This window comes from Sturnira hondurensis, unplaced genomic scaffold, assembly GCF_014824575.4.
Source record: "Sturnira hondurensis isolate 20B ecotype Veracruz unplaced genomic scaffold, ASM1482457v3 Scaffold0018493, whole genome shotgun sequence".
Classification (NCBI taxonomy): Eukaryota; Metazoa; Chordata; class Mammalia; order Chiroptera; family Phyllostomidae; genus Sturnira; species Sturnira hondurensis.
In genome coordinates, this window is record NW_028091124.1 from 1685119 (window position 1) to 1712316 (window position 27198).

General features: G+C 65.2%; 2 protein-coding genes across 5 annotated transcripts in view; both read right to left on the reverse strand.

Moving 5' to 3' along the window:
• Positions 1-768: 768 nt before the first annotated feature.
• On the reverse strand, positions 769-21022 carry ESPNL (espin like). 2 transcript variants are annotated; one of them, XM_037069181.1, is made up of 9 exons: positions 19895-21022; positions 18649-18839; positions 17090-17276; positions 16197-16379; positions 12565-12696; positions 6365-6476; positions 5330-5439; positions 4460-4654; positions 769-3332 (listed from the first exon to the last, which is right to left on the reverse strand). In XM_037069181.1, the coding sequence occupies exons 1-9, from the start codon at positions 20186-20188 to the stop codon at positions 1725-1727; spliced, it is 3012 nt and encodes a 1003-aa protein (XP_036925076.1). In that variant the 5' UTR covers positions 20189-21022; the 3' UTR covers positions 769-1724. The 2 variants fall into 2 exon arrangements, with proteins under 2 accessions (XP_036925076.1, XP_036925075.1); XM_037069180.1 differs by having other exon boundaries at positions 5330-5445.
• A 46-nt stretch (positions 21023-21068) lies between these two features.
• The window catches only part of SCLY (selenocysteine lyase), a 36060-nt gene continuing 29930 nt past the window's right edge, over positions 21069-27198 (reverse strand). For 2 of the 3 annotated variants that reach the window (XM_037069183.1, XM_037069182.1), the window contains exons 9-12: positions 24934-25017; positions 24357-24459; positions 23306-23381; positions 21069-21939 (exon numbers count right to left, since the gene is read on the reverse strand). In XM_037069183.1, coding sequence (XP_036925078.1) covers positions 21768-21939; positions 23306-23381; positions 24357-24459; positions 24934-25017 — 435 coding nt within the window. In that variant the 3' untranslated portion in view covers positions 21069-21767. The remainder of the gene's footprint in view (positions 21940-23305; positions 23382-24356; positions 24460-24933; positions 25018-27198) is intronic. The other variant, XM_037069184.1, reaches the window with a different exon arrangement.

The following is a 27198-nucleotide window of genomic DNA, read 5'->3' on the forward strand; positions in this document are numbered from 1 at the left end:
ACTGTCTCCATGAGACCCCGGGAAGCAGGGTGGCTCCTGAGGGGACGTCTCCCTCCTTCCGGGCCTCAGGCCTGGCCGTGGGCCTCCACTGCCCTGTCTCCTGGTAGTGCGCCCGACTCTACGCCCTCCCAGAACCCAGGGTGCTTGCAAGGTGCCCCCTGCTGGCCTCGGTCCAAAGGCTCTGCTGGGAAAGTGAGGCCGGGGTCACAGCGAGCGGGTGGGAATGTCCGAGGCGGGTTGCCGGCCAGTGCACAGGGCTCTCCTGAGTGCCCCAGCTTGCAGGCCACCTCTGAGGCCACGCTGTGCCCACCACCCACCTCCACCTGGCCCCTCAGAACAACACGGTCCTGCTAGCTGTGCAGGCAGCTCATAGGGATGGAGATACTGAACGCCCACATCCTCTGACACCCCCACCCCAGGGCTCACCCGGCCCCCCATCAGGCCCACACCGAAGGCCAGCCCTGGGCAGCCCTCGGTCACGCTCTGGGGCCAAGCGCTGGGAGGCAGCGTGGAGATGCTCGTGGGCGCTCAGGGTCAGCGCCTGCTTGTGGGGAGCTGCTCCTTGAACGACGACCACAGGCCGGCGAGTAACACGGCTGTACCAGGACAGAGGCCCGTCCCAGGGCGACCTCAGCCCACCTCCCATGACCCGGGGGTGGCAGGTCAGCACCACCCCCCACTGGACAGACAAGCACGTGCACCCCCGTGCTGGGCCCTGCTCTGGGCGTCGGCAGCCGGCCGGGCAGCAAGCACGGCGCGCAGACCAGCCAGGATCCAGAGTCTTTATTCAGCAAACTCCGTTCCAGGCCTGGCGCCCAGCACCCCGCCGACTTGATGCCTCCCTGTGGGGTTCTGAGGGGCTCTGAGGGACTGGCTGGGGGGGCTCCAGGCCACCCAACAGCTGGCCTGCTGCCCTCCCCACCGGCTGTGTAGAAGGCCTGTCACGAGAGGCTGGGCTGCAGGGATGTGGTGGCCACAGCAGGGTCCGGAGGCCCCTCCCCACACACTGTCTGTTGAGGCCACTGTTCAGCTACAGGACACCCTCTCCCAGAGTCCCCCGGGCCAGCCCCCCAGCTGGTGGGGCCCCACCCCTGGCTGCCCTGGGCTCTGTCCCCCGCCCACCTGCTCATGAGTGCTCTGCAGCTCTGGAGGCTCCCTGAGGGCACGGCCAACCCAGTTCCTCCTTCCCTCACAGAGAAGGCTGTGGGTGACATCCAGTGACCAGGGTCTGGCTAGTGTGCCCCCACCTCTGCCACAAGTTCTCTGGGGACTGCAGCTCACCTTTGAGGGTCCCCTCTGCTCAGAGCCCCTTCCAGCCACTGCCCCTGTCACAGATGCCCTCCCTAACCACAATGAGCCCACAGAAGCCTGGGAGGGGCTGTCCAGGGCCACAGCGCCAGAGAAACTGGGGGACAGGACGCCAGGCGCTGGAAGGAGGGCCCATGGAAAGCCAGGGATGGCATGCCTGGGGCCTGGGGACCAGTGGGCAGAGGGACCTGGGGCTGGGATGGCAGGTCATCATTTCGGGGCTGAAAGAGAGCTCAGGGGGCCCCTGGATTCGGTGGTGAGCTGAGCACCCCTGTCGGGGACAGGGCAGGGGCTCGGTGAGCGTGCTGTGTCTGCCCGGCCGTGGGCTCACCTGGCCACCAGGTGGGTGAGAAAGCACAAAAGAGGAGAAATCCCAACCCCCCCAGGGCCCCTCCAGAGGGGGCTGCCCGCCCGCCTCAGTCTCCAAAGCTGAACATTTCGGCTTCCTTCTCCTTCCAGAAGGCGAAACTGCGGTCGATGTAGCCACAGATGTCCTCGCTGTTGAAGCTGCCCCCCTGGGAGCCGGACCCCAACTGCTGTGCCGCAGGCTCGGGGCCGCCGCTGGGGGCAGTGGTGGGGGCCAGGGGCGGGAGCGGGGTCAGATCTGACTTGCGGCCTGGCTCCCTGTCCCAGGCGGGGCCCTGGTGAGGGCCGAAGAAGCGGGCTTTGATGTCCTCAAAGCCATCGGTCCAGGCGCGGCGGCCCGCGGCCACCTCGTCGGTTACGGCCTTGTGGAAGGCCCGCACGGCCTCCCAGCCGTGGGCGCCCAGGTGCTCGAAGACCTCGAAGCAGAGCAGGTGGCGCGTCTTCCGCTCCTCTGCAGGCAGGTCGCACTCCAGGAGCTGGAAGTAGCCCAGCATGAAGAGGTCCAGCGTGAGGCTGCCGTAGGGCACGGGCGCCCCGTCCACGTGGGGCAGGAACTGCTCTGGGGACAGGAGGCCCCGGGACCGCCGGCTCAGCCGCCGCAGCTGCCGGGCCGGCACGTGGGCCATGACAGCCTTCCAGGTGCCCAGCAGGTGTGCGATGATGCTCCGCTGCTGCCACAGGTGGCCGAGCCGGGGGCCCTCGCTTGGCAATGGGGAGGGTGGCGCCGGGACCCTGGCTGCCTCCTGCCCTCTCGGCCCCGCGCGGCGGGCCTCCAGGGTCCTGCAGGCGGCCGTCTTGAGGGCGGGCGTGTAGGCGGACTTCTTCCAGTGGCTGAGGAACAGCATGACAATCCGCTCCTTCCGCAGGTTGGCCAGGTCGGGGCCGTGCCCCGCGCCTGCCTCTGGCAGGGCCTCCTCGCAGCTGATGCCCGAGTCACTGGCCTCCTCTGTGTCGCCCGGCCCAGGCTCCCCTCTGGTCAGGCCACCCTGGGGCTGCGGTGGGGCGGGCCAGCAGCCTCGAGGGCACTGCCCGGGCTGGGCTCCCACCTCACAGGGCCCCAGGTTCGGGGCGCAGGGCAGGCCGGGGGCCAACTCAAAGTTGCCACGCAGCGTCCGCACGGACACCCCACACTCCTGGATCTCACGCTGGGCCTCGCTCTGCGGGGCACTGGCCGGGGCCTCCTGGCAGGCCGGCCGAGGGGGCTGGGTGGCCGGCTGCTCCTCGCCCTGCACCAGCCCGTTCACCCCCTTCAGCAGCAGCGCCAGGCTCCGCACCAGCCGGGCCACGTGGCTGCACCAGAGGGGCAGGGGCTGCCCGCAGGGCACGGCCTCCCCTGCCCCTCCGGAGCTGTGGGGCTCGGGCACTGGGCCGGGGGCCTCCGCTCCCTCCAGCTCAGGCGCCCGGGGCAGGAAGTGGCTGTTGACGGTGATGCTGACCAGGGGCTCGGGCAGCAGGGCCTGCAGCTCAGCTGCCAGCCGGCCCAGCTGGCTCTCGTACTCCTGGCACCGCTTCCGCAGCTGCAGGTCGGCAATCTGCTTCTCCAGCTGCGCCAGGTCGTCCTCGGTCAGCAGCTCCCCGAAGGGGCCCAGGATGGCCTGGTGGGTCTGCGAGTACCGCCAGGCAGCCGGCTCCACGGGGCCCGCGCTCCCCCTATCATCCTGGGCAGGGGGAGGGCGGGTCAGCGGGGTGACATCCAGGGGCCTCGCTCCTGTGTTAGGTGGAATTTCCCCCCAGGCGGGCCTGCTCCGGGTGTTCAAGGGTCTTGGATGCCTGGCCCCAGGCACTCTCTGCACCGAGGCTCGGACTCTTTGGCCCAGCTGCCTGGGGCGGGAGCAGCCACTGTCCCGGGCAGCCGTTGATCTGTATCTCATTTTAATTAACTTAAGTAGCCACAGGCGGCTGGCATCACCGGCTTGCACTGGGCTGCTCTACCCAGAGCTGCTCTACCCAGAGCCCTGCAGAGCCGCTCATTCAAGCACAGCTGTCTCCCTCTAGGGTCGGGCTCTGGAATTACAGTCCAGGGGCAGCAGGGGGAGCCTGGGAAATGTCAGGTCAAACCGTCGCCCTCTCTGCTCAGGTTTCCAAAGGTTCCCCAGAGGCCTGGCCACCAGGGGTCCTGTAATGGCTGCCTGTTCCCTCTCTGACCTCACCTCTGCCCACCACCACCATTCATGCCACTCCCGCCTCCTCCTGGTCCCCCCTCCGGCCGGCCTGTTCTGCCTCAGGACCTTTGCACGTGCTGGTCCCTCTGCTTGGCATCGCTTGTCCCACACATCCCTACTTCCCTCTGGCCCCTGCTCAGGGTCACCTCCGCAGAGAGGCTGCCCTGAGCACCCCTACGGAACGGCCCCGCCCCTTTCCCCTGCTTTGTTTCTCTCCACAGCAGCGGAGTCTCTGGCCCCTGCACACCAGTCTTCCCTGCTAGAATACGGATGCCGGTGGGGAGGGCCGCACCCTTGCACACCCCAGGCCAGGGCTTGGCACAGGTAGGAGGGGATGCAATTCACTAGGTCAGAGAATATGTGGGGATCACACCTATAACCCAGGAGACGGGGCGCTGCTCACAGCCCTCTGAGCATGGCAGAAGGGGAAACCGAGGACACAGAGGAGCACAGAGTGGGGGACCTGGGCCTCAGGACTCCAAGTGTAGGATCAGGGTCCCACCCCCTCCAAGTCTACCAGCCAGGATAAAACCCTGCCCCCTCTGCCCTACCTCTGGCTCCACCCCTCCCCATCTGACCACTCCCCGTCCCCATTCCACTGGCCCCGCCCTGCCCCGCCCCACCTGAGAGTCCTCCGCGAGGTCTGAGCCCAGGCGCGCCTGCAGCTTCCGCACCATCACCTGCCGCTTCCACTCGGGGATGGGCCGGCCGCGCTCATCCCGCGTGGGCACCAGCCCGTCCAGGTCACCAGAGGGCAGTCCGTCCAGCTGCAGCGCGGCCAGCCCCTCCGGGGCATTCCCTGCTGCCATCTCTGCCCCCTGTGCAGGTGTGAGCAGGTCACTCGGCCCGGGGGAACCCTGCCCAGGGAGGAGGGGCTGTGGGGGCGCCAGCGGGGCAAGGGAGACCACAGACAGCATGCATGCCCAGCCTGGTTAAGTGTGGGTTTTCCGAGGGCAGGAGCCCGCGCTGTCCCTCGTGGGACCCAGGGTATGTGCGGTGGGAGAGGCAACTGGACATCACCCGGGCTCTGCTGTGTCCGGCGGGGAACTAGTGGCCCGGAGCCATGCAGATGGGCAACCTCCACTGGGCACAGCCGCACAGACCAAGCCTGGAGGGGCTTGCCGGAGCCTTTAGTGCGCTGTGCGCACCGTGACCCTCCGAGAGGGGGCGGCCCTGAGTGGCATCACCCAGGCCGAGGGCCTGGTGCCCAGCAGGAGGAAGAGGAAGGAAGGGTGCCCCCTCCCATGGGTACACCAAGGAGGAGTGCGGCAGGCGGCAGGCCCACCCTCCCCACGGACGTCTGCCTGCTTCTCTACAGCAGCACTGGCGGAGGGCAGGAAACACCCTGAGTCCAGAGGTCACCCCAGGCCCCACCTGCTGTCCCCTGGGAGGAAGGCTCCGGCTGCCCCGGGGTGACCTCGCCCAGCCCACACAGGAGGACCTGAGAGCTGGCTGGGGGCCTTGGGAAGTGAGAGGCGAGGGCCAGAACGCACCGCAGGGACGGCCATCCTGCTGGCGGTGGTCACCAGGGGGACTGCGAGGCTCGTCTGCTCCCTCCGGAGAGGCTGGTCCGGGCGGCCGGGCCAGGGTGGGCGGAGAGACGCTGCTGCTGGGAGTCAGAGGGGCTGGAGTCAGAGGGGCTTCCAGAGAGCGCAGGGGGCTGGGGGATCCAGGACCCGGGGCCTGGGGCAGGGCTGGCACCGCATGTGGGGCCAAAGACCCAGCCAGCCTTCGACCCCCAGAAGCACCCCGGGCAAACTTGTTCACCCTGGGGGAGTCCATGGGCCTCTGGACACGGGCTGGTTGGAGCGTGTGCGTTTGGCCCTGGGCATCACAGCCCACGGCCAGTTCTCTGCCCGCCCTGTGCCCCCCTACAACCCGTGGTCTGGGGGCCAGACGCGGCCCATCGAAGGACAGGGCCTGTCCTTCGCCCCTGGGCCCCAGTGCCCCCAGCCCCACCACAGACACCGCCCAGGGCCACACCCCAAGGAGAAACGCGCTCTGCACCCTGCCCAGGCCCACACAGCCAGGACCCATGCTGACCCTCACTACACAGGGGCCCGCCGCGGACTTCGCTCAGCGGCTCCATCCCGCTGATAAATGCTGGTCTTGGTCCCCTAACTGGTGGCGTCCTGCCGTTTAAGGGTCGTGTCCCTGCCCCCTGCTGGTGTCTTGGAGGGCCCAGCACCTCCAGCAGGGATGCACCTCTGGGCAAGTGAGGCCCAGAGAGGGGAGACTTCACGCTGGTCGAGGGCCAGCCCCAGGGGCTGTGAGCTCACAGAGGGAACCTGGGGCTGGGGAGGGGTCAGCGCCCACTGTGGGAAATGCTGACCTCACTCTGAAAGAACAAAGACCCTAAAGGAAACCCGGAGGAGGTTGGGGGCTGGGCAGCGGGCAGGCGACCTCAGTGCGGAGTCAGCCACTCTCCCCCATTCCACCGTACCCCCAAAGGGCCTCAGGGTGAGGCCAGCAGTGCCCATTCCTGGCACCCAGGCCCCAGGCCTGTCCTCCTGGACAGGGGTACTCACAGGTGGGGCTTCCAAGACCTGAGCCCCGTCTCCCATCCTCGGGGGAGCATCTGGCAGCAGACAGAGGAGGCGGGGGAAATGGCGGGGGTGGGGGCGTCATCAGGAGCGGCACCTGGGGGCAAACAGGCCCAGTCAGTGGAGGCCCAAGTGGGACTGGACTTGGGTTGCCTGTGCTACAAGGTGGGGGTGGGGCTGTCCGGAGGTCTAGACTGGCCCCATCTTGTGGGGTGTGGGGCGAGTTTGCCTCTGGGAACAGGCCTGGAGGGGCCAAGTATGCAGGAGGGGCGGCATCCCTCCAGGTCCTGTCCCCCATGTCTCCCCACCCCTCCACACCAGGCGACTGGGGCTCCCCAAACACCTCATGCACTTGTCTGAGTGTCGCCACTCATGTGGCCCCCAAAATCACTACCACCACGTGAACCCCTATCTGAAGGTGTGGCTCACTGGCTCCCTCTAGAGGCAGCTCCAGGGGCTGGGTCAGGACCGGGTGGCCAGCTCGTGCTCACCTCTCTCAGTCCTCGCCAGAGATGAGGCCCGACACAGCACCCACGCACACGTGCACAAACACACACACACCCTCCCAGACTGTCCCTACCCTCTGTGCTGACTCGAACCCCTGGATCGGCCTCCTCCCAGAGGAAGGCAGGTGCCAGGCCTCTAGGCTTAGGGGGAAACCACTAGAAACTTGGAACTCGGCAGCTTTAGCAGGGGCCCCAGGCTGTGACCACACCTCAAAGCGGCGGCGCTGCACCCATGATGCACTCACTGCCCAGCCACCCTCCCCAGGGCCACCTGGAAACAGACTGCCAAGGTTGGGCCCGGGGGCCTGGGGCCCGGAGTCCACGCTTCACCCCCACGCCCTGCCCTGTGTGCGGAAAAGGCACCGTCCTGTCCTTGCCACCTCTCCTGCCCCCAAGCACTGAGGAGAGGGCAGCTGGAAAGAGCCTTGGCTGGGAGGGGACCCCCTGTGCAGTCTCAGCGTCGTCATTGCCTGTCTGCTGTCTGGGTGGACGCACAGGCCAGCTGAGCCGGGGACACCGGGCAGGCAGGCCGCCCTGACGCAGGAGGTGCTGTCAGCAGGAAGGCTGTGCCCGCCTCCCTGCCTCCGCCTGTCCCTTCCCAGGTGGCAGAGGGAGTCTCCCAGAGCCTCCGCTGTCCTCACAGGACCCCGACGCCTTTGGTTTGAAGCTGGAAGTTGAAGGCCGTCTGGCCCACTCTTCCAGCTGGCGGATGCCTGGGCTCCCAGCTGGGTACATGGTGGCCCCAGCTCCGTCTCAGCTGGGAGGGCTGTGAACTGTGTTCCTTCGGAGCACCCCACCCAGAGGAAGACCACAGCTCCTCACCTCTCCTTCCGGTGGGCACCTGGAGTGGGATGTGGCCTCAGGGCCAGCAGGGCGCTGCTGGGGAGAGTCGGCTGGACAGAGGACCTGGGTGCAACGAGCCCTGGGCCGGCACGTGGCAGGGCTGCAGCCCCGCACTCCGCCCGCTGGCCCTGCCCTGTTGTCCCTCATCGTGTGGAACAAGAGGCCTGCAGGTTTATCGTGCTCAGAGCTTCAACCTGGGACGTCGCTAGTCCTGCCGGGGCAAACCCCTCGGCTGCGCTGAGTGTCCCCTCACTCATCCACAGGCGGGTCGGTCCCACCTCCCGGCAAGGGGGCGGACTCTTCCACTGGCCACCCCAGCTTGGGGGTGCCCTTCACACCCACCTCCTCCAGCCCTTCAGTCACATCCCCGTCCAGGGCTCTCCGCCCACCACAGCCACTGGACAGGAGCTCTGCCTGGAACCCGCCTGCCCAGCCACCACGCACCTCATGCCTCGCTGCCTGCGGGAGCCCTGGTGCACAGCGAGCCGGGGAGCACCTGCCGGCGCCTGGCCCGGTCAACGCAGGGGCTGGGCTGTTAGCTCCGGGAGCTGGGGCCGCCCTGGGCCGCCAGGGGCTGTCAGGGGCTGTTGTGGCTGCCGCCCCCAGGGGTGGGAGGCAGCACATTAATATTTGAAGGCAAAGGTGTCAGGTGGCCAGGCGGGCGTGGGCTGCCTGTGGGATCCCTTACCACATGCCCTAACCCTCCACGGTGCAGGGACCCGGGGAGTGGACCCTCTGGGAGGGTGGGGCACCCGAGATCCTGGGTCGCATGGGAGGGAGAGACCTCCTAGGGGAGCCCTTGAGAAGACGTTCCTCCACCCCAAGACAGCCCCAGAGCGCAGAGAGGGCAAGGTGCTTTCTCAAGGCCCCACAGCCAGGGCGAGGCAGGTCTGGGACCCTCGTCCTGGCTCCTGCCAGGCCCGGAAGCCCCTTGAATCACTGCTCCTCCGTGACATGGTCCCAGGGCTCCAGCAGGGGAAGAAGAGGCAGGCGGTGGGCCTCTCGCATGCCTGCTGCGGGTGGAAGTGCTGGGCACTCTCACCGGGCGCTTCTCAAGGCCGGGTTTGTGGGGAGGGACACAGACCTGCTCCCTCTAAAACGGCCGCCCAGGCTCCAGGGTCCTCGGCTGTGTTGCAGACTTCCTGTGGGCACAGCTGCCGTCTGGGCATCCTGGGACTTAGCAGGGAAGGACGCCCCGCAAAGCATGACGCTTGCCCTCTGCCCTGTGACTCGGACCCAGGAGTCTGCTGTGTCCTTCCAGCATCCGTGATGCAGACACAGCCTGGCTTAGGAGCTGCAGCCAGGGTGAGCCAGACCCTGCGGGGTCAGGGTCGGGGGCAAGTCGGCAGCGACAGGCTGATGCACAGAGGAGGGCTGAGCCGGGCGCTCATCCCAGAGCTACCCCGGTGCCCGGGCTTGCCTGCCCTGCACCCTGCTCTGGGGCAGGGGCAAGAACCTTCCCTGCCCCTCATGGTGGGGGGGGGGGGTGAGAGGGAAGAGGCAGGGTGTTGGAAGTTGGTCTGGGGTCAAGGGGAATGAATGTTGGGCCCCAGGTGGCCTCTGTGGCTGGGGGACCTCCCCCTACCCTGTTTCTGGGGCTGAGCCCTGATCAACTGCACCAAGCCGAAGCTCTGGGGAGGCAGCCCTGAGCCTCAGGTCCCGCCCTCGCCTGGGAGTCTGGAGGCCCCTTAGGGAGCCAGGCACTAAGCAGGGGGCCTGGCAGGGCTGGGCCTGCGGGACAGGCCTCATTGCATGGTCACTGTGGTGTCTTGACGCTCTGGGCTTTGGATTTCAGCCGGGACAGGGGTCTGCTGCAGTGTTTCCCAGGTGGCAGGCGTCCCTGCCTCCCTGTGTCCCTGCATCCCCGAATCCCTCACTTAGGCCCCAGACATGAACCGACTCAGCAAGGACCCGAGGACCAGCAGAAGTTGGGTCCGGACCTGCGGGGTCCTGACAGCAGGTGCGTCGCCCCCCGAATCGGGCAGCTGCCCCAAGGCTGGCGCCCTGCCCGCAGTGTGCGACCTCCCTTCCCTGGTTTTTGGTGAGATTTGAGTGGCTCGGTGGCGGCCATGCATTATGCATTGAGGACAGCGGTGTCGAGCCGGGTTACAGCCCTGTAATGCCACCCGGGCCGGGAAAATCATGACCCGCAAAGGGGTGCCGGACACCGGTCACCACAGCTGAGATTCAGTTACTGGCCACCTGGCCAGGCCTGCCCGTCCCCTGCAGAGGAGGCTTCCCAGGGGAGCCCCTTGCCCTCTCTGGGCCTCAGTTTCCCCATCAGTAATGGGAAGCGGTGTCAGGGCCCTACTGGGCCTGGAGGGGAGGGGAGTCGGGGCCTGCCCCGAGCACCCGGCAGGTGCCTCCTTTAATCTGCAGCTAGGCTTCTCAGTCCCATTTTACAGATGAGAAGGTTGAGGCTTCAAGACGCGCAGCAGTTGCCTCCACTGCCCGGTGGCAGTGAGTGCTGGGTAGGGGCAAGTAGGGCAGTGGACGCATGGAAGGGTGGGTGCTCGGCTGGAGTGCGGAGGTGTGGCCCCCACTGGAAGGACCACGCTCACCATCGGGCCGCTGCCCCTGCCTGCTGCTGCCCAACCAGGACCTCACGTACATGGGCCCCACAGGAGGGATTTGGGGCCCAGGGATTCTGGTCCCTGTCTCAGCCCTCACTGTGCACAAGTGTGCCCAGGGAACCAAAGGGCATGGCCATGGTCGAAGTGGGGAGGTGGAAGCAGGGCCTGGACTTCGGAGCAGTATGCAGGCCCTGCCCCTGGTCCCACAGACCAGCCTATGAATGGCGCGCCTCCCACAGGCCAGGCAGGCCTCCGCCAGGGCAGCCCCGTCCCCAGGCTGCCTCTCCTGGGCCTCGAGGCCTTCGCCACCTCCCCAGAGCCTGACATGGGGAGAGGCCGGCACCGGCGACCCATGGATATTGCGTTTCCATCAATATTGTATCAGGTGCGCAGCCTGCGAGGCCTCGGCCCCCAGCTGACAGCCACCGGCCACACCTGGCAGCGTGCAGCAGGTGGCCCGGTGGGGGGACGGCTCCAGCCAGCAGCAAGTGGCTAGCTCCCCCTGCTGTCACAGGTGCTCACTGAGGGAGGAAAAAGAGAGGCCCCAGTCTTAATCCCAAATCTCCCCCAGGCTCCGAAGCTCACAGGACACGCCAGCCTCAAAGGCCAAGGGTCTGCCTTTGGCTGCACCAACCATGGGCCCAAGGCCAAGGGGCCCTGCATTGGGAAGAGGTGGAGGGGCCCTCCCAGCCCTCAGCACCGCAGGCGGAGCATGTGGGTGGGCTGGGGGCCGCTCAACTGCAGTGGGGGGCGGGGTGCTGCATCTGCAGCCCAGGCTCGTTGGGGGTATTCACTAATCCTGTGGCGTCACCAAGGAGACCAGAAGAAGCCCCAACAAACCTGAGATGGGCCGGGTCCCCACACCCTAGGGAGTCAGGAGAGCACCGAGCATCTAAGAGTATTGCACACAGTGGCTGGAGGGGCTGGCAGATGCGTGAGGACCAGAGACACAGGGCGGGGCAGAGACCCTGCTGGGACAAGGGTGGGGACAAGCCAGGGTCCCCAGCCAGGGGCAGGGCGGGACCTACGCCCTGGCAGCCGGAGAAGCCCCCCGCTGCCCTCCTGATCTCAGTGACCCCACCGGGCACCCGGCTGATGGGCAGCACACTTTGCCCACCGCTCTGGCAGCCAGTCCAGCTCCGTCAACAGCGCCAGCCTGTGCCAGGAGAGCGACCTTTAACCAAGAGGTGCCCCGCGAACACTCAGTAAAATAACGAGTAAATAAGTTATTTCAGCAGTTGCTCCAGGACAAACCAGGGCACCACCGTGTCCCCAGAGCCCCCAAGGTGCCCCTGACTCCCAGTCGGTGGGTGTGGGCGTCACGCAGTGGTGACAAGGGGCACCTGGCGGTGGGTGGCTGGGTGAGGACTGTCCGAGGGCCGGGGCCAGGGCCAGGGCCAGGGCGGGCTGCAGCCCCACCTCCACTGACCCGGGCGTCCCCCAGGGACAAGGAGGAAAGGCAGCCTGACAGGTCAGCTCTCCAGGCCTCGGTGAAAATGGGGCCCAGCCACTGTAGGGACACCTCCTGCAGGGGTGGCCTCGAAGGAGAAGTGGTGGGCTGGGACCCATCTGTCATGGCGACCACCTTGGGCCTGGAGTTGGGGGATGGGTGGGCGGGCCTGGGGGGGCCTGGCTCCCCGCCTCCGGGACTGCTGGCCCTGCCCACGTGCCCGCTCATCCACCCGCATGTCCCTCCGTTTGCTCCCTCACCCGTCTGCTCCTCTGTTTATCCAACGAACACTTGTGGCCTGTCACGCACTGGGGACGGGGCCAGCAGGATAGATCCCTGTCCTTATGCACTCAGGGAGGTTCAAGGTCACAGGCTAAGATCAGGAAACTGGGAGCTGCCACTTCCTAGCTGCACAGGGCAGGCTGGGCCTCTCAGGGTCACCACACCAGGGACCCAGGGCCCCGCTCCCACCCGTGGGTAACCTCAGTCTGACACCATGTCACCCTGGGGCCCTGGTCACGGGGGATTCAGGGTCAGGAGCCGATGACTCTGTGGCCCAGGGGGATAATAGGCCTCGGTCAAGGCCCAGCCTCCAGCCCAGCCCAGGTCCCAGCCACAGGTAGTCCCGGCCCGGTCACGGCCCCTGCTCAACCCCGAGCTGAGTGCCCAGCAGGGTGGCTCGGCCCGGGCCCAGGACTTTGTCCCTGCAAACAGCATGGTGCACACAAAGCTTTCTAGCTAACTGGTCTGTCAGTGTGGCGAAGGCCCCGTCACCCTCCCCCCACCCAGGGTGGTAGGCACCATGAGACTTACGGGCTTGGCCGCCTCCCGCAGGTACTGGGCGCAGTCTGGGTGCCCGTGGTACTCGGCCAGATCCGCCGCCGTGTAGCCGTCTTCGTCCCTCAGGGAGGGGTCCACATGGTGGGAGACAAGGGTCTGGCAGCACTGCAGGGAGGGGCACGGGTGACCCACGGTGGCCACACCTGCCCCCAGCACCCACCAGACACCGTGGAGGGCGGCGCCACACCCCCAGCTCCCGGGTGGGGAACCTGCCCCGCCCTCTGCACCCACAGCCGCCCTGGCCTGGCCTGGAGCCCCGTAGGCTCCTAGCTCCCCATTCCGCTGGGGGATCTAGGCATCCAGGTCGGGGTTCGAGGAGGCCTTGGGTGGTAGGAAGGAGGCCCGGCGGGACCCTGCCCGGCTTGGAGCCCGACCAGACCTTGCAGCCCACAACCTGGGCTCGGATCACAGAACTGCTGCTGGGTCTGCAGCACCCTCAGAGGAAAGAAACCGGGGTGCAGAGTGACAACCTGACCACAGCTGGGACTTGTGGGCAGAGGCTGGTGGCCGAGATGGAAGTGGGGTGGCCATGCCGGCGGCAACAACAGGCAGGCTGGAGGGTCCGCATAGGGGAGCAGAGAAGCAGGTGGGTCAGACTCGTCCGCTCCCCAGTCAATGTGAAATGCGGGCTGGACCCAACGGTGGCCTTCCTAACGCGCCCGAGAGGTGACAAGCCAGGGGCAATTGCCAGGCCAAGGTCAGGAGACAAGGGCCGGAGGGGTAAGCCCGGCACTCAGAGGGGCGGATGCAGGGGCGACGGTCACGCCCTGAGCGGCTCCCTGGTGACCTCCTGGGAGGAGTGAGGGTGGCTGAGCTCAGGGCCCTCCAGGGGTGGACTTGGCCCGCCATCTGCTGCAGCAGGCGGAGGCCGCTGCCCGCAGGGGAGAGCAGAGCGGAGGCCCGCCAGCAGGGGCTCCAGGGCACCTGTGCCTGGAGTGTGGGCTGAGACGCCCCTGGGCTCACGGCCCCTCGTGTGCTGGCAGGCAGAGCACACCAGACACGGTCCCAGGCCTCAGACGACGCCTGCCAGTCATCTCTCAGCTGCGACCCACACCACACAGTCAACAAAAGCAGGAGCCCGGGAAGGAGGCCAAGGGACCCAGCACCAAAGCCGGCAGACCCGCGGAGACGGAAGGACAGATAGAACAGCTGCGGCCGTGCTCACGGCCTTCAGAGAGGGGCTGGGCTGGAGGGCTCAGGCGCAGAACGACACCCACGGAAAGTGACCCGACAGACCGAAAATGTGGCCTGTGGGAAGGTGGAGACACAAACGTGGTGACCGAGCTAAAAACCGAAGCTGGAGAACCAGCGAACAGCAAAGGGACCCGCAGAAGCAGGTCGGACGGACAGAGAGCCCAGCCCGTTCGGTATTTTTTTGTGCCACGGCTCTAGTCGCACTTAGTGTCTTTAACTTCGTTCGAGACAGTCCGACTCGATTGTGTGGTGACAGCTGTCGTGTCAGCGTGCATTTGAAAAAGAAAACTTATCAAATTGGTGATTTTTTCGCAGCCCTATTAATATTGAAGATGGAAGAAAATAAACGTTTTTGGCGTATTATGCTTCATGTTTCAAGAAAGGTAAAAACACAACTGAAACGCAAAAAAAAAAAGGTGTGCGCGGTGTATGGAGAAGGTGCTGCGACTGATCAGACGAGTCCCGAGTGGTCTGCAGGGCTCTGTCGGCACTCGGGACCAGGCAGCTCTGTGCTGGGGGCCGTCTCACGAATCAGAAGGCATTCAGCAGCCCCCCGCCTCTCCCCACCAGAAGCCAATAGCAGGCAACAGCCAACTTACACAAAATATCCAAACCAATAAACTTATTGGTGAAAACCAAAAATGTGGGGTTTATTTTATGGAAAAAACCTAAATGGACTTTTTGGCTGACCCAATAACATGAACCCTGGAACGAGAGACACAGCGTGGGGGCAGGGGGCACGTCTGAGAGGATACCGGCTGGGGACCCGACAGACAGCAGGTACCAGAGAAGCCCGAGCAGCCCGGAGTAGGATGGACACAGAGCCGTCACCTCTGGACCCATCACAGCGAGGAGGCAAGACCAGACTGGCCACGCACCTTAAAAGCAGCCTGAGGAAAAAGAATGAGCTTCAGTGACCCCCGCCCCCAGCAGACCTCGTGATGGAGAGCAGAGGGGAGGCGGCATTTTCAAAGCACCGAAGAAAGCCGGTCACACCTGCCACGCTGCGGTTCTTGACCCAGAGGAGTACCCTTCGGTACTGGAGAGAAGCAAAGATGTTTGCAGACAAACACAGAAACAAAGAGCCAGCCGGCAGGACGCCCCGCCTAAGGGGCTGTCAAGCTGGGGTGTCCGACTTTTCGGCATCTCTGGGCCACACTGGAAGAAGAGTTGTCTAGGGCCACGCATTAAACACATTGCGACATGTAATGTATTTAATTACAAAAAAATCTCATAATGTTTGAAGTCAATTTACGATTTTGTGTTGGGCAGAATTCACAGCCACCCTGGGCTGCACATGGCCTGTGGGCCAGGGGTTGCACCCCGCAGAAAGCATTGCTCAGACTGAGGGAAAGGGGGTCCAGGGGGGCTTGGGATACCGGAAGGAACGAGGAGGGAAAATGTGTGGCCGTGTTGGAATAAGTCCTTTTCTGTGGACTGAATAAAAACAAAAATGTCACATAGGTTTTTAAAAACTAGAGATAAAACACATTAAAAATGGCAACCTCATCCTGTCTGACCTCCCCCCACCCCGGATCCCCTCTCTGTGGCCACATGACCACCAGGCTGTGCCTTGCGAAGTCCAAGGCTGTCCCAAGGAGCCGGGGCTGTGGGGGCCCTCTTGCTCACCCCTCGGAGAGGGCTTGTCCCACCGGTGGGGCAGCGAGGCCTCCCACGGGGCCCACCCTGCCATTCTGGGGCAAAATGAGGCACCAGGAAGGACGAGACGCCTCGAGAGGTCAGAATGCCAGGAGTTGGGCAGCCCGAGTTCAAGCCACGGATCTCAGAGCCGGGGACCTTTCCGAGGCGCCTCACAGGACCCGGGGTAGAGGGCACCTCAGGCACCAGTCAGCCCAGGGTCCTCCGTCCCCATGTCGGACCCGATGCCCTTTCTATCACAAGTGTGTCCCGACCGCTCCTTCCCTGTTCTGACCCAAGTCCAGAGACCGTGGCACACCTGCACAGGGCTTGCTGCATAGCCTGTCCTCCTCTCTGACTCGGTCAGCAAGGAGGAGGGTAACTCGCCGTGCGAGCCTTCAGGTGCGGTATGGAGGACACAGGTCAAGGGGCGTGTCGGGAGGAGCCAGAGAGGCCCCCGATGGGTGGCAGCCAGAGCCCAGCACCGGGTTCCCATGTCCGTGTCCCCATGTCCGTGTCCCCCTGCTTTCCAGGCGCTGCCTGTGAGCCAGCAGCCCTGCACACTGTGAAACCCGTGCCTCCAGGACCTCTAGTCCAGAAAGAGGCGAGGTGTCCGAGTGTGCTGGAGCCCTGCGGCCACTGCCCCCAGTCTGTGTCCAGGTGTCTGTCTGCGTGTCCCCCCGTGTGCACACGTGTGTGCCTGTGGACACCACTTTGAATTCCCGGTCCCCTCACTGACAGCCGGTCACACAGGAGCCCCTGCGCCGCCTCACCTCCATCTGCCCGTTCTCCGCGGCGTCGTGCAGGGGTGTCCCACCCCAGGAGTCCCTCGTGACGGGGGCCCCCATCAGCAGCAGCCGGTCCAGGATGGGCGTGTGGCCGCCTCGCGCTGCAAAGTGGAGGGCCGTGGCCCCCTCATTGTCCCGAGCCGTCAGGCCGATGTCAGTGAAGGTGACCTGGGGGGGGAGGGGAGGGAGCGGCTGAGGCTGGACAGGGTGACTGCTCCCAGTGGGCGGTCACAGGGAGGAAGACATGGAAGGTGGGAGGTGCTTCAGGGGCAGGAGCACAACCCCCCAGGAAGCTGGGGACGGAGCTGGCTCCCCCACTCAGTGCATCATCCCCACAGCCTGGTCCCCCCGGAGCGGCGGACACCCTGCCCGGCCTCGTTTTTGTGGTGGGGGCAGGAAGTCCCAGCCCCTCCCATCCCCAGCCAGGGTCATTCGGGTCCCAGGGTTTTGGGGCTTCCTTTCTGGACACAGGCCTCAGTGGCCCGTCTTGGGGTCCAGAGGGTGCAGGGCGGGGCCCTGGCCCTGCTCTGAGGCGGCTGGGCTTAAACAAGTGGCTGAATGGCCAAGACCAGGCACCTGTGACCAAGCACCTGGGTGCCACCAAGCCTGACAGCACCCAGGACGTGAGCTGGGGCTCCTGGGGGAGGGGCAGGAGAGCCCCAGGGGGCAGTGCCGCAGTCCGCAGTCCTCCGGGGTCTTGGATGTGCAGATCACGGGCCCCGCCTGGCACAGCTGTGAGCTCTGGGCTGCAGCCCTGCCCTGGCTGAGCTCGGAGCACACCCGACCCCCCCGCCAAGCCCTGCTCAGAGGGGCCCTGGGGAGCAGGTAGGAGCAGGGGCAGCCTTCCCAGACCTCCCGGCCCCCAGCCATCCCCCTACCAGCCAGACGACGAGGGAGTAGTGGCCGCGGGCGGCAGCGGCGTGCAGTGCACTCATGCCGTCCAGGGCGCGAAGGTGCACGTCGGCCCCGCAGTCCTTCACCAGGAACTGGGCCAGGTGCAGGTGGCCCTCCTGGCAGGCCAGGTAGAGCGGGGAGGCGCCGCTGCGTGTCCGCCGGTTCACGCTGCTGCAGAGGAGGGCGGGGTGCAGAGGCCGCTTGGTGCGGGGCGCAGTAGGTGGGGTGGGGGCTGCTCCAGCCGTGGGCCCAGAGGGAGGGGAGGTTGCACCCCATCCCTGCCCCACTGAGGGTTCCCAACCAGGCACCGCCTGGGGTGGGGGGTCAGTGGGCGGGGGCCCAGCGGCCGGAATCCTGCTTCACCCACTGCCCGTCAGGCTGCACATCCCAGAGCAGCAGACGGGGGTGCTCCCCGGGGTGACCGGCCCAGTGGGTCTGCGGGTCAGGGAGCTCAGAGGGGGCCTGCTTTGTAAGAGGGGCCACTGGGAGTGGGGCCGGGCCGAGCCACTGTCCTCGGGCGCCAGGCCGGCATTTGGGGTCGGTGTGAGCAGACGGAGCGGGTGCTGGGGTTTCCTGGATCCCCTCTGCCTCCGCCTGCTGCAGGGCCAGGCGAGTCCCCGGTCCCCGGATACTGGCTGCAGGGAGGGGCCGTCACCTACCCAGGGCTGACCCCATCCCCTGGTGACACAGATGTCACCGCTGGCTCCTGCAGTCTGTGCCAGGTGGGAAGGCTGGCCCCTGGAGCAGGGCCCTCTGTTCGAGTGCCTGTGCACATGTGATATGTGTGTGACTTAATGTGAAGTCTCCCAGTTTTCAAAGGGCAGAGCCCCCTTTAAAACTGTGGACCTTGCCCTGGCTGGTGTGGCTCAGTGAGCTGGGCGTCATCCAGGAAACCAGAGGGTGGCTGGTTCGATTCCCAGTCAGGGCACATGCCTGGGTTGCAAGCTTGGTTCATGGTTGGGGGTGTGTGAGAGGCAACCAATCAAGGTTTCTGTCCTTCTCTTCCTCCCTCCCTCCCCCTCTCTCTGAAAAAAGCCTTTAAATAAAAAGTGAAAATCGGGCCCTGGCTGGCGTAGCTCAGGGGATTGAGCGCGGGCCTGTGAACCACACGATCGAGGTTCGATTCCCAGTCAGGGCACATGCCTGGGTTGCAGGCCAGTTCCCAGCAGGGGATGCACGAGAAGCAACCATACATTGATGTTTCTCTTCCTCTCTCCTTCCCTTCCCCTCTAAAGATAAATAAATACAATTAAATAAAAAGTGAAAATCGTGGGAAAACCACGGCTCTAAGAGACACTCTGAGGAAGGTCTGCAGAGGTGAGTCCCAGGCCCCGGCCAAGGGGCCAGCGTGGGGGCCGGGCATGAGAACGCTGTTCTACGGCTGAGATGCCAGGTCTCGTTGGGAGCACGGGTGGGGACAGCAGGCTGCCCCTACTGTCTCCTGGTCCTGGTGCCTGCCCCACGCGGCCCACAGCAAAGGCCACCAGACAGCCACCAGACGGCCACCTCTGCTCCCCTAGCTGCAGCCTCCCCGGTCCCTCACCTGCTGTGGGCGGCCGTCAGGAGCTTCAGGCAGGTCAAGTCCCCACTGACGGCGGCGTGGTGCAGCGGCAAAGCCCCCTCCAGCGTCTCCAGCGTGGCTGCGTGGCCCTCTCGGAGCAGCCATTGCACCAGCGCTGGGTGAGCAAAGCGGGCGGCCAGGTGCAGCGGGGAGACGCCCGAGGCGTCCTGGTCCTGCCGAGGCACAGGTGGGCGGTGGGTCTGGAGCAGCCGGTGGGGCAGCACCAGTGCAGCCAGAGCCAGCCTGGGGTCCGCACTGCGGGGGACCCCACGTCCCTGGGGGCTTCTGCTGCCCCGCCCCCTGCTTGCCTGAGCGAGGGCCTTCTCCTCTGACTGAGCACCTGAGCGGGGCGGCTTGCTCGAGGTGAGAGGCGGGGCGAGGGCTCAAGTCCAGGTCTGGGTCCTCGCATAGGCACCACTGCAATGCTCAAGGGCCCCACACCCGAGCACAGCCACGCCTCTTCCCAGGGTCTGCTACCGTCCGAAAGGCCCCCTGAGCCGGGCTCGGCAGCCTGCCGTGTGTCCCAGGACCATGCCTCCTGGCCTTGCCCCCGTCCCCCGCCCTGAGTGCCCACCCCCACTGGCCATAGATCCTGTGGCTGGGCAGCACGTCCCCTGTGGGGTCAGCTCTCCTGCCCGGCTGCCCCTCGGGGCTGTGACTGGTGGCAGAGTCTTCCCTCTCCCGGGACCCATGGGCCACTGATGCCCACGCATGTCCACCAGACCTTACTCACCATCCCCCACACAAGGAGTGGTGGACAGACAGGGGCCAGGAGAGGATGGACTCTGGTGGAGATGCGCCCCTGCAAGCCTGTCACTCGGCCCCGGAGACCCCTCTCTATCAGCCAGGTCTGTCCCGCAGGCGGTTCCAGCTCCTGAGCCCGAGTGCACTTGCCCATGGCCCCTTCCCTGCCCCCGAGGAAGATAGGCCCCAGGGGTCAGGCCTGATGGGTGCTGGCCAGCCCCACCAGCAAGGCCAAGTGCTCCTGGAGTGAGGGGACCGGCAAATGGCTGCTCTGTGCGAGGTACAGGGTGGTGCAGGAGGCAGCTGAAGCTTGCCTGGGGTCTGTGCTGTTTGGGTGGGGCAGAGGCAGGCTGTGCTGACTGAGCCGGGGTTTGTGGTGAGTCCCCGACAGGAAGGAAAAGCCCAGGGCTGAGGACCTTCTGGCTCACGGCTCCCTCCTCACTCCCTCCACACAGACACTGGCCCTTGGGCCGTCCCTGCTCACCTGCAGACCGCAGCCCCCCTCACGCACCAGCCAGCACATCTCTGCCAGGCTGCCAGTGGCCGCGGCGTCGTGCACAGGGGTGGCCCCGTTGTGGGCCCGCTGGTTGCCGGGCAGCTTGGCACGCTGCACCAGGAACTTGACACAGGCCAGGCGGCCGGCCCGGGTGGCGTGGTGCACCAGGCCCGCCCCCACGGTATCGACGATGCCTGGGCCCAGGGCACCGGCCTCCAGCAGCTGCTCCAAGGTGGCCAGGTCCCCGTCCTTGGCGGCCGCGAGCGCCCGCTGCTCCTCCATCCTCCAGCCCGGCCCGGCCACCCGGCGGGCTCTTGGGGCTCATGCACAGGCCCGGGCTTCCTGTTTCAGGTGTGGACGCAGCTGCCGGCTCCGGTTACCCGATAAGCAGCCCACGGGGCAGATGGGAGGCGGCGGGGGTGTGGGGGGCAGGACTTGGGGATAGGCCTCGCAGCCCTGCCTGAGCCGCCCCACCGTGCCCAGAGCCAGGGTGGGCAGGGGGCGTGGGGCACAGGGGAAGAGTCCACGCCTTGTTCAGGTCAGGGGCTGGGCACTGCCCCGGGCACCGAGGAAGTGTGTGCCTCTCAGCCTGGGACGCACTCCTGCATCCAGTGGGTGTCACAAGACCCTCTCAGGAAAGCCACAGGTGCCATCTGGACTGGGGGAAAGCCACCTGGGACTCAAGTCCTGCACAGGCAGGACCCACCCACAGGGTCCCCTTCTGGGGACTCACCACCAGCCCTGTTGAGTCTAAATGCCTCGGCTGAGTCCTCATACAAGGAGCCAGAGCCGGAGCCGGAGCCCAGCCCCTGCCCCAGGGAATCTACGCCGGACGCTGTCTGGGAGCTGGCTGGGCCTCAGTGGCTGTGCGGGCCCCAAGGGACGGGGAGGGTCTTGAGGTCCCACCTCAGCCCACCTCCCACCTAGTAGCCAAGTGGGTGCAACCACAGCCCAGGGGCAGTTTTCCAGATCCAGGGCCGGACACCCAGAGCTCCCCTCGCAGAAAGCACACCTGGTCCTGGTCCCTGGGCCTCCAGATGCCGGAGCCGCAGGGTGACTGTGCAGCAGTGAGTCGGGGTTCTTCCCGACCAGCTCGGACACCCTGGGTCCTGAGAGGAATGCCCCTGGGAACCCACACAACACCGACACGAGTGCCAGAAACTTCTATTAGTTCTTTTAATCCCTGACCATGTTGCCCACGGTCATCCCGTGGTTCTTCGCTCCTCAAACCACATGAAAAGTGTTAATGAAGAGGTCACTGCTGTGTGCCCAGTCCAGGAGATGTGCCTTTGGTGGTGTCAGAATGCCACACAGTGCCACAGAGATGACAGACCCTCACAGATTAAATCCCCTGGAAGCTGGTTCAGGTGTGAACTGGTCCCACCTCAGCCTGGCAGCCCCACGACACAGCGCTGTGAGCCGAAGCACTGAGTCAAGGATCCGAAGAGAAGAGGCAGACGGAGGGGTCCGGTGAATCTGGTGCGGGTCGGTGCCGACGGGCTGACAGCCTGGGCCTGAGTGATGGGGGGCCAGGAAGTGGGGCACATGGAGCAGAGTGGCTGGGGTGTTGGAACAGGGCCTGGTGAGGTCCCCAGGGGAGGGCAGGCCCCCAGGAGGGGAGGCCGAGATCGTAGCAAATGCCAGGCCTCCGACTTGCGTGTTGGTGACTCACAATCAGTTATAAATTCTGGGATGTTATCTTCCAGGGGAAAATGCTGCCCTCTGCAGAGGGCCACTCATGACAGCCTCGCTTCCTGGAGGGGAGCATGGCCACAGCCCGGGTGCTGCCTCCTGGACTGTGCCACAGGGCAGCGGCGACAGTGATGGCCCTGCAGGGGGACCGGGGAGCCCGGCGCCCCACTCAGACCCCGGAAGGAGTACCACCCCGGCCCTCCAGCTGGGCCACGGCCTGCTTCAGGTCCTGCACCACCAGGTCCACCTGGGCCCGCGTGGTGCTGCGGCCCACGCTGAGCCGCAGTGCGTTCCGGGCCACATCGAAGGGGACACCGCAGCACAGCAGCACCGGGGACGGCCTGCAGGGGCGAGAGACCAGCACTGGCTGTTACGAAGAGGGGGCCGGGAGGAGGTGGGGACCCTGCTGCTCTTGGAGAGCCCCCCCCCCGCGCCCCTGCCAACCAGCCGCCCTGCTCCTCTGGGCCTGGAGCATCTTGCATGGCCACGCCATGGCTCCCCCGGGACAGACCTCTGCCCCCGGCAGGGGCAGCCCCTGGCTGCGTGGGCGAGGCTGGCCCTGAGACGCAGGGGTTCCCAGGTCTTGGAGGAGACACTCAGGCAGACACACACACATGTTCGCACACACCTGTGCATACACACATGTGGGGCCGAGCATCACACGTGCACACGCAGCGTTCGAGGCGGCGGCATGCTGAGTCTGTTCTGGGTTTCCCAGCGCACAGTGCAGGCCACTGTGCACTCAGTCTGGCCTTGTATTTGTGGGTGGGGGCAGTGCTGAAGCTGGGCTGTGGGTCTCTGAGGTCCTACGACCCCCAGGCGGGGCTCCAGGTTCACCTTTGCAGGCTGCGCATCGGCCAGGGGCCCAAGCAACATGGCAGAGTGGACGCCTGAACCCCCCAGGTCCACTCCTGCACTCGCAGTCCCCAGGCATCAGAGCCACAGGCCCCTGCAGCTGACCCCTTGTGGCTGTGAGCAGACTAGCTGGACAGTGGCAGCCCTGCTCTTGGTCCCTGCCCTTCCCTGGGTGGGGACCTCACTTCCATTCTAGGGGACACCACAGGGACACCCCCACACGGCAGCGAGCCCCTGCCTCCTCCCCTTCCCTCCAGGGCCACACGGGACACGTGTCCCTTCGGAGCTGTGCTGCCAGGCCCTCCTCGTCCCCTCCACCCCCTGCCCCTGGCTGTTAAGACTGCACACTGCAGGTTGCCTTCTGCCTCAGTTTCTTCGTCTGAGAACAGGCTGCTCAGACCGACCCACCCCCAGGGACGAGGGGAGCACGCTCTGAGCGATAGCAGCCCCAGTGCCCATCTGTGTGCCCCAGGCTGGCTTGACCTCACAGCCCCCCAGAGGACTCCAGCTGCCTTGGGTGCTGGTCACCGGCCCCACTGGAATCTCTGTGCCCTCGCTCACTCGGGAAGGCCTGGCCGCTGTTTCCAGTTCCACCTCGGCACCCCCACACTCACAGCAGCCACAGGCCGAACCCCTTCTCTTCCTCGGGTGCCTGGCCTGCCACCCCAAACCCCGCCCTGCCCCTGGACACCAGACCTGACCATGGCACACCCCTTAGCGCCCGTCACCCGGAGGATGAAGTGAGCACCTGCTGCCCGCCTGCCCGGAAGCTGCCTGCCCTCTCCTCCGGGTGAAGCCCCACCCTGCCCCTGGCCCCCACCCCAGGCTGCACAGTCCCTGCAGAGCACTCACCGGTCCCCGTGGTCCGAGTGGCACGCAGCCCCCACGCTGGCCTGCAGCACCCTGCACTGCGCCAGCACTGCGCGGCCTGCGGAGACAGAGGGCACGGCGCCCGCTGAGGTGCAGAGTCCGGGGCCCCACCCCGCCCTCGCCTGCCTCTCCTCTGCTGTGTCTCAAGGCTCCTGCCCTCACACCGCCACCTCATGCCACCTGCCAGAGCTTCGGGCACAGTCCCCTGCCCCCCAGCGCAGGTGAGAGGAAACGGGCTACAGGGGAGCAGGCATGATTCAGCCCCTAAAACTGGCCCCAGAATCATTGGTCCCGCCCACTGCCGAGTGGGAGACGCCATCCTCCTCACTCAGTAACCTGTCCTGGGGAGGAGCTGGATTTAACCTGTTTTCTAAGGTACAAACACCAGGGGGCGTCCCATGAAAGTGCTGCGGGGCACGAGGCCCTGGGGATGGTGGGCTCCGCCGCCAGTGTCCTTCCGTGGAGAACATGCCCGGCCTGGGCTCTCACTGCACAAACAGGCCACCCTGGGCCCTGCTGCCCGGGACAACAAACAGCCACGACTTCTCCTTCTAGGGGGCAGCTGTGCTCTGCAAATGGGGCTCCCTGGGCTGGGCACCCCGCCTCCCACCCCGCCCCGAACAGTTGTGTCTGCCTTATGAGGATCCCACCGGCCTCCAGCAGGAGGCACTGTCGAGGTCACGGGAACAAAGGGGACCCGCTGACTTGTGCTTGTCCTTGGCCTCAGCCAGGTTTCAGAGTGGCCACCTCTTCTTCCCCCGACCATACAGAGCATCTTGTGAAAAAGGGTCAGCTCGCCTGAAGCAGGGTCGCTTTCACCTCCTTCCCCGGCAGCTTTGGGAGGCTGCATGGCTGGCGCAGCCCGAGCATTCCTGGGTCCTGCCCAAGGACTCAGGGAGAGACGGTGCCGGAGCCCAGGGCCCCTGCATGGGGCAGCCGCCTGGCTCTGCTCTCGGAGCCACTGGTCCCTTGGTCCCTCTGCCTGGCCTGCGCCCGCCACCCCGCGGAAAGGCCAGGGGGAGAAGGTCATCACCTTGCAGCTGGGGTCCCCGGAAGGAGAAGTTACACGTGTTGGGGAGTCGCTCCACCCCGGGAAACTGGCAGTTCAGGTGGATTTTCTTCTCACCAAATTCAGCCTGAAAAATCAGCGAAACGTTCGGTGGCAGCTTTGAAGGCCCCTGCCCCACAGGCTGTCTGAACCCCACTCTCCTGGGAGGCAGAAGCTCACCCTCCACACAGAAACTGGTTCTTACGGGGGAGAAGCCTGACAGGGGGGCAGAGCCAGTCGGGACACAGACACGCATGAGTCCCCTCTGCGCCGCCCCGAAAGGCGCCGACTCTGCTGCGTTTCCGTCCTGAGTCAGGAAAAGATGACCCACTGGGCCTGGTGTCCTTCTGGGGGCTTCTGACTCACTTACATCTCGTCATTTAATTCTTGGCTCATGACCTTGGTGGCTCTCAGAGTCCCCACCCTGGGCACCAGCTCCTTTCCTCCAGGACACCAATCCCGGCGTGCCCCACCTGCTCCCTGGCCCCGCCCTCATCACCCAGCAGAGGAAGGAGGTGTGGCGGGCAGACAGCCCGCACCCCCAGCGTGGCCGCAAGCTCACCACCAGCCTCTCCTCCAGATAGTTCCGCACGTCCCTCATGTGGGCCTCGTAAGCCTCGCAGTTCTCGGTCACCAGCTCAGCAGCCTGGGGACATTAACCCATGTCCAATTAGTGGGAAGGCAAGGGCGGCAGAAAGCTTTGAGCAGCCGGGGAGACTCGTCCTCAGACTGGCCACTTTCTGGAACACTCCCAACAGCAGCTGTGCAGGGGCCCCCCGGCAGTCCGCCATGAGGGCTGGGAGCGTCCTCGCAGTGGGCCAGCGGGAGCTCACTTCTCGGGCCCTTCCCGGGTCCTCCACACCCCAGACACCGCAGCCCACAAGGCCCAAAAGAATCTTAACCAGAAAGCACATCCCACCTGTCCCAGAGGCACAGATGGACACATGTGGGGGCACGGGGGTGTCACACCCCCCAGGTGGGTGTTCTGCAGGGACAGGGCATGTGGGGCCGGAACACAGAGGTGGGAAGGGTGTCCCAGGCAGGGCAGCTACTCGCGCAAGGCCACAGTGGAGGGAGGGGGAGTGTGGCCCTGGAGCGGAGTGAGAGGTGGCGGGCCTGGTGACAGCAGACCGGAGCCCAGATGAGACAGGGACGAGACTGGTGGGTGTCACGAAGGACAGGGATGGCCTGCTCTAGTGCCAGTGGTCAGGGAAATGGGCAAGAGGCAGGCTGGCCTGGCTGCTGCAGCAGGTGTGGAGGTCAGGGTGAGGTCAAGGGCACCTCCTCGGTTTCTGAAGTGAGAGCCTGGATGGCAGCAGGCTGTGTTAGGGAAGAGGGGACAACAGAGGAGTGGGACACGTCGAGGACCTGGAGGAAACACCAGGCAGCAGGTGGGGCATGGGTCTCCCAGGAGAACAGTCAGGACCTGCTTGGAGGTGTCAAGTTCAAAGCTGGTATTCGAGCCATGGGGGTGCATTGGAGAGGGAGTGTGGGATGGCCCCTGGGGCCGAGGACAGGCGAGGAGGCAGAGGAAGGTCAGCAGGGTGAGGGCAACAAGCCAGAGAGCAGAGTGTCTCAGCAGCAGCCACGGGGACAAGGACAAGATGGCTCAAGCTTGGCCAGTCCCAGGGGCGAAGGGCACCAGGCAGCGAGGCTGGGTGTCAGGGTGGGAGTTGGGAGGTGAGTGTGCGCCGGCCCCCTTGGGGCAGAGAGACACAGGGTAGGGGAACCAGGGAAGGGCAGGGAGGACCACACAAGAGGGACAGCAGTGGGGTGGGATGTTCAGGCAGCATTGTAGGGGGCCAGCGTGTTCTGGTCTGGCAAATGTGACTCAGCTCTGTATGGAAAACCTACAGAAGTGAAGTGGTGGGCAGGAGCCAGACCTTCAAATCGGGTTTTCCCGTGGAAACCAGGCCTAGAAAATGCATACAGAGTGTTACGGCTTGCTCTTGCTAAAGCTCCCTCAACCTGGTCTGAAACAACAAATGTGTATTGTCGATCTTCAGTGTAATATTCAAAGCCTGTATGAGTTTTCCCAAGGAGAGAGCTGATCAGCTCGCCACCATTCCCCTCTGCATGTTATTTTCATTGTCTTGATTGTACCTAAAAGGTAGACAATAATATTCTATGTAATAGATAATAAATCTTTCTTGATGTAAGGCCCCAGGAAAACAATAAAAGCCTGTCTAGGCAGGGGTCTAGGGGCTCCCCTCTCGAGGGAGTGGCCGAGGCACCCAGAGGCGCTCTCCCCTGGAGAGAGTGGTCATGCCATTTCCTCTTTCTCCACAGGATTGTTGTCGCCTGTGCATTCATTCTCGCCGTCAGCCACAACAGGCGGACTCTGCTGTACAGGGTCCGCCACACCTGGCGCCCAGGAACAGGGACGCAAAGGCCATCAGCCAAGGCTATCGGGTTGTGGGTGGAACGCGCACAACAGCCCAGGTGAGGGCCTAGGACCCCGAGTGCTTTTCGGAGGGCGTAGGGTGTGTTGTATTTTAGGGGAAAAGGGTATCTTTTCTGAGGTAGCCCTCTGTTGCAACCACTCTCTCCTTAGTAAGCAGAAGCCTCGCTCTCTCTCTCTGGCAATTGCCACCCCCCGCGGGCACAGGTCGAGCATTTAAGAGCCACAAGGGCACTCGCCGAAACAAAGTCACCTGTGACAGGTATGAGTTGGACGTGGGCCAGGAAAGAACAGTAGGTTTCCTGCCAACTGCAAGCAAAGCCCACGCAACAAGAGGCACACTGTAAAAACACAAGCCCATCCCTGAGGCACAACCCCAATCAGGTTTTTGGGTTGGGAGAGAGAGCAATGAACTTTCCTTTCAAT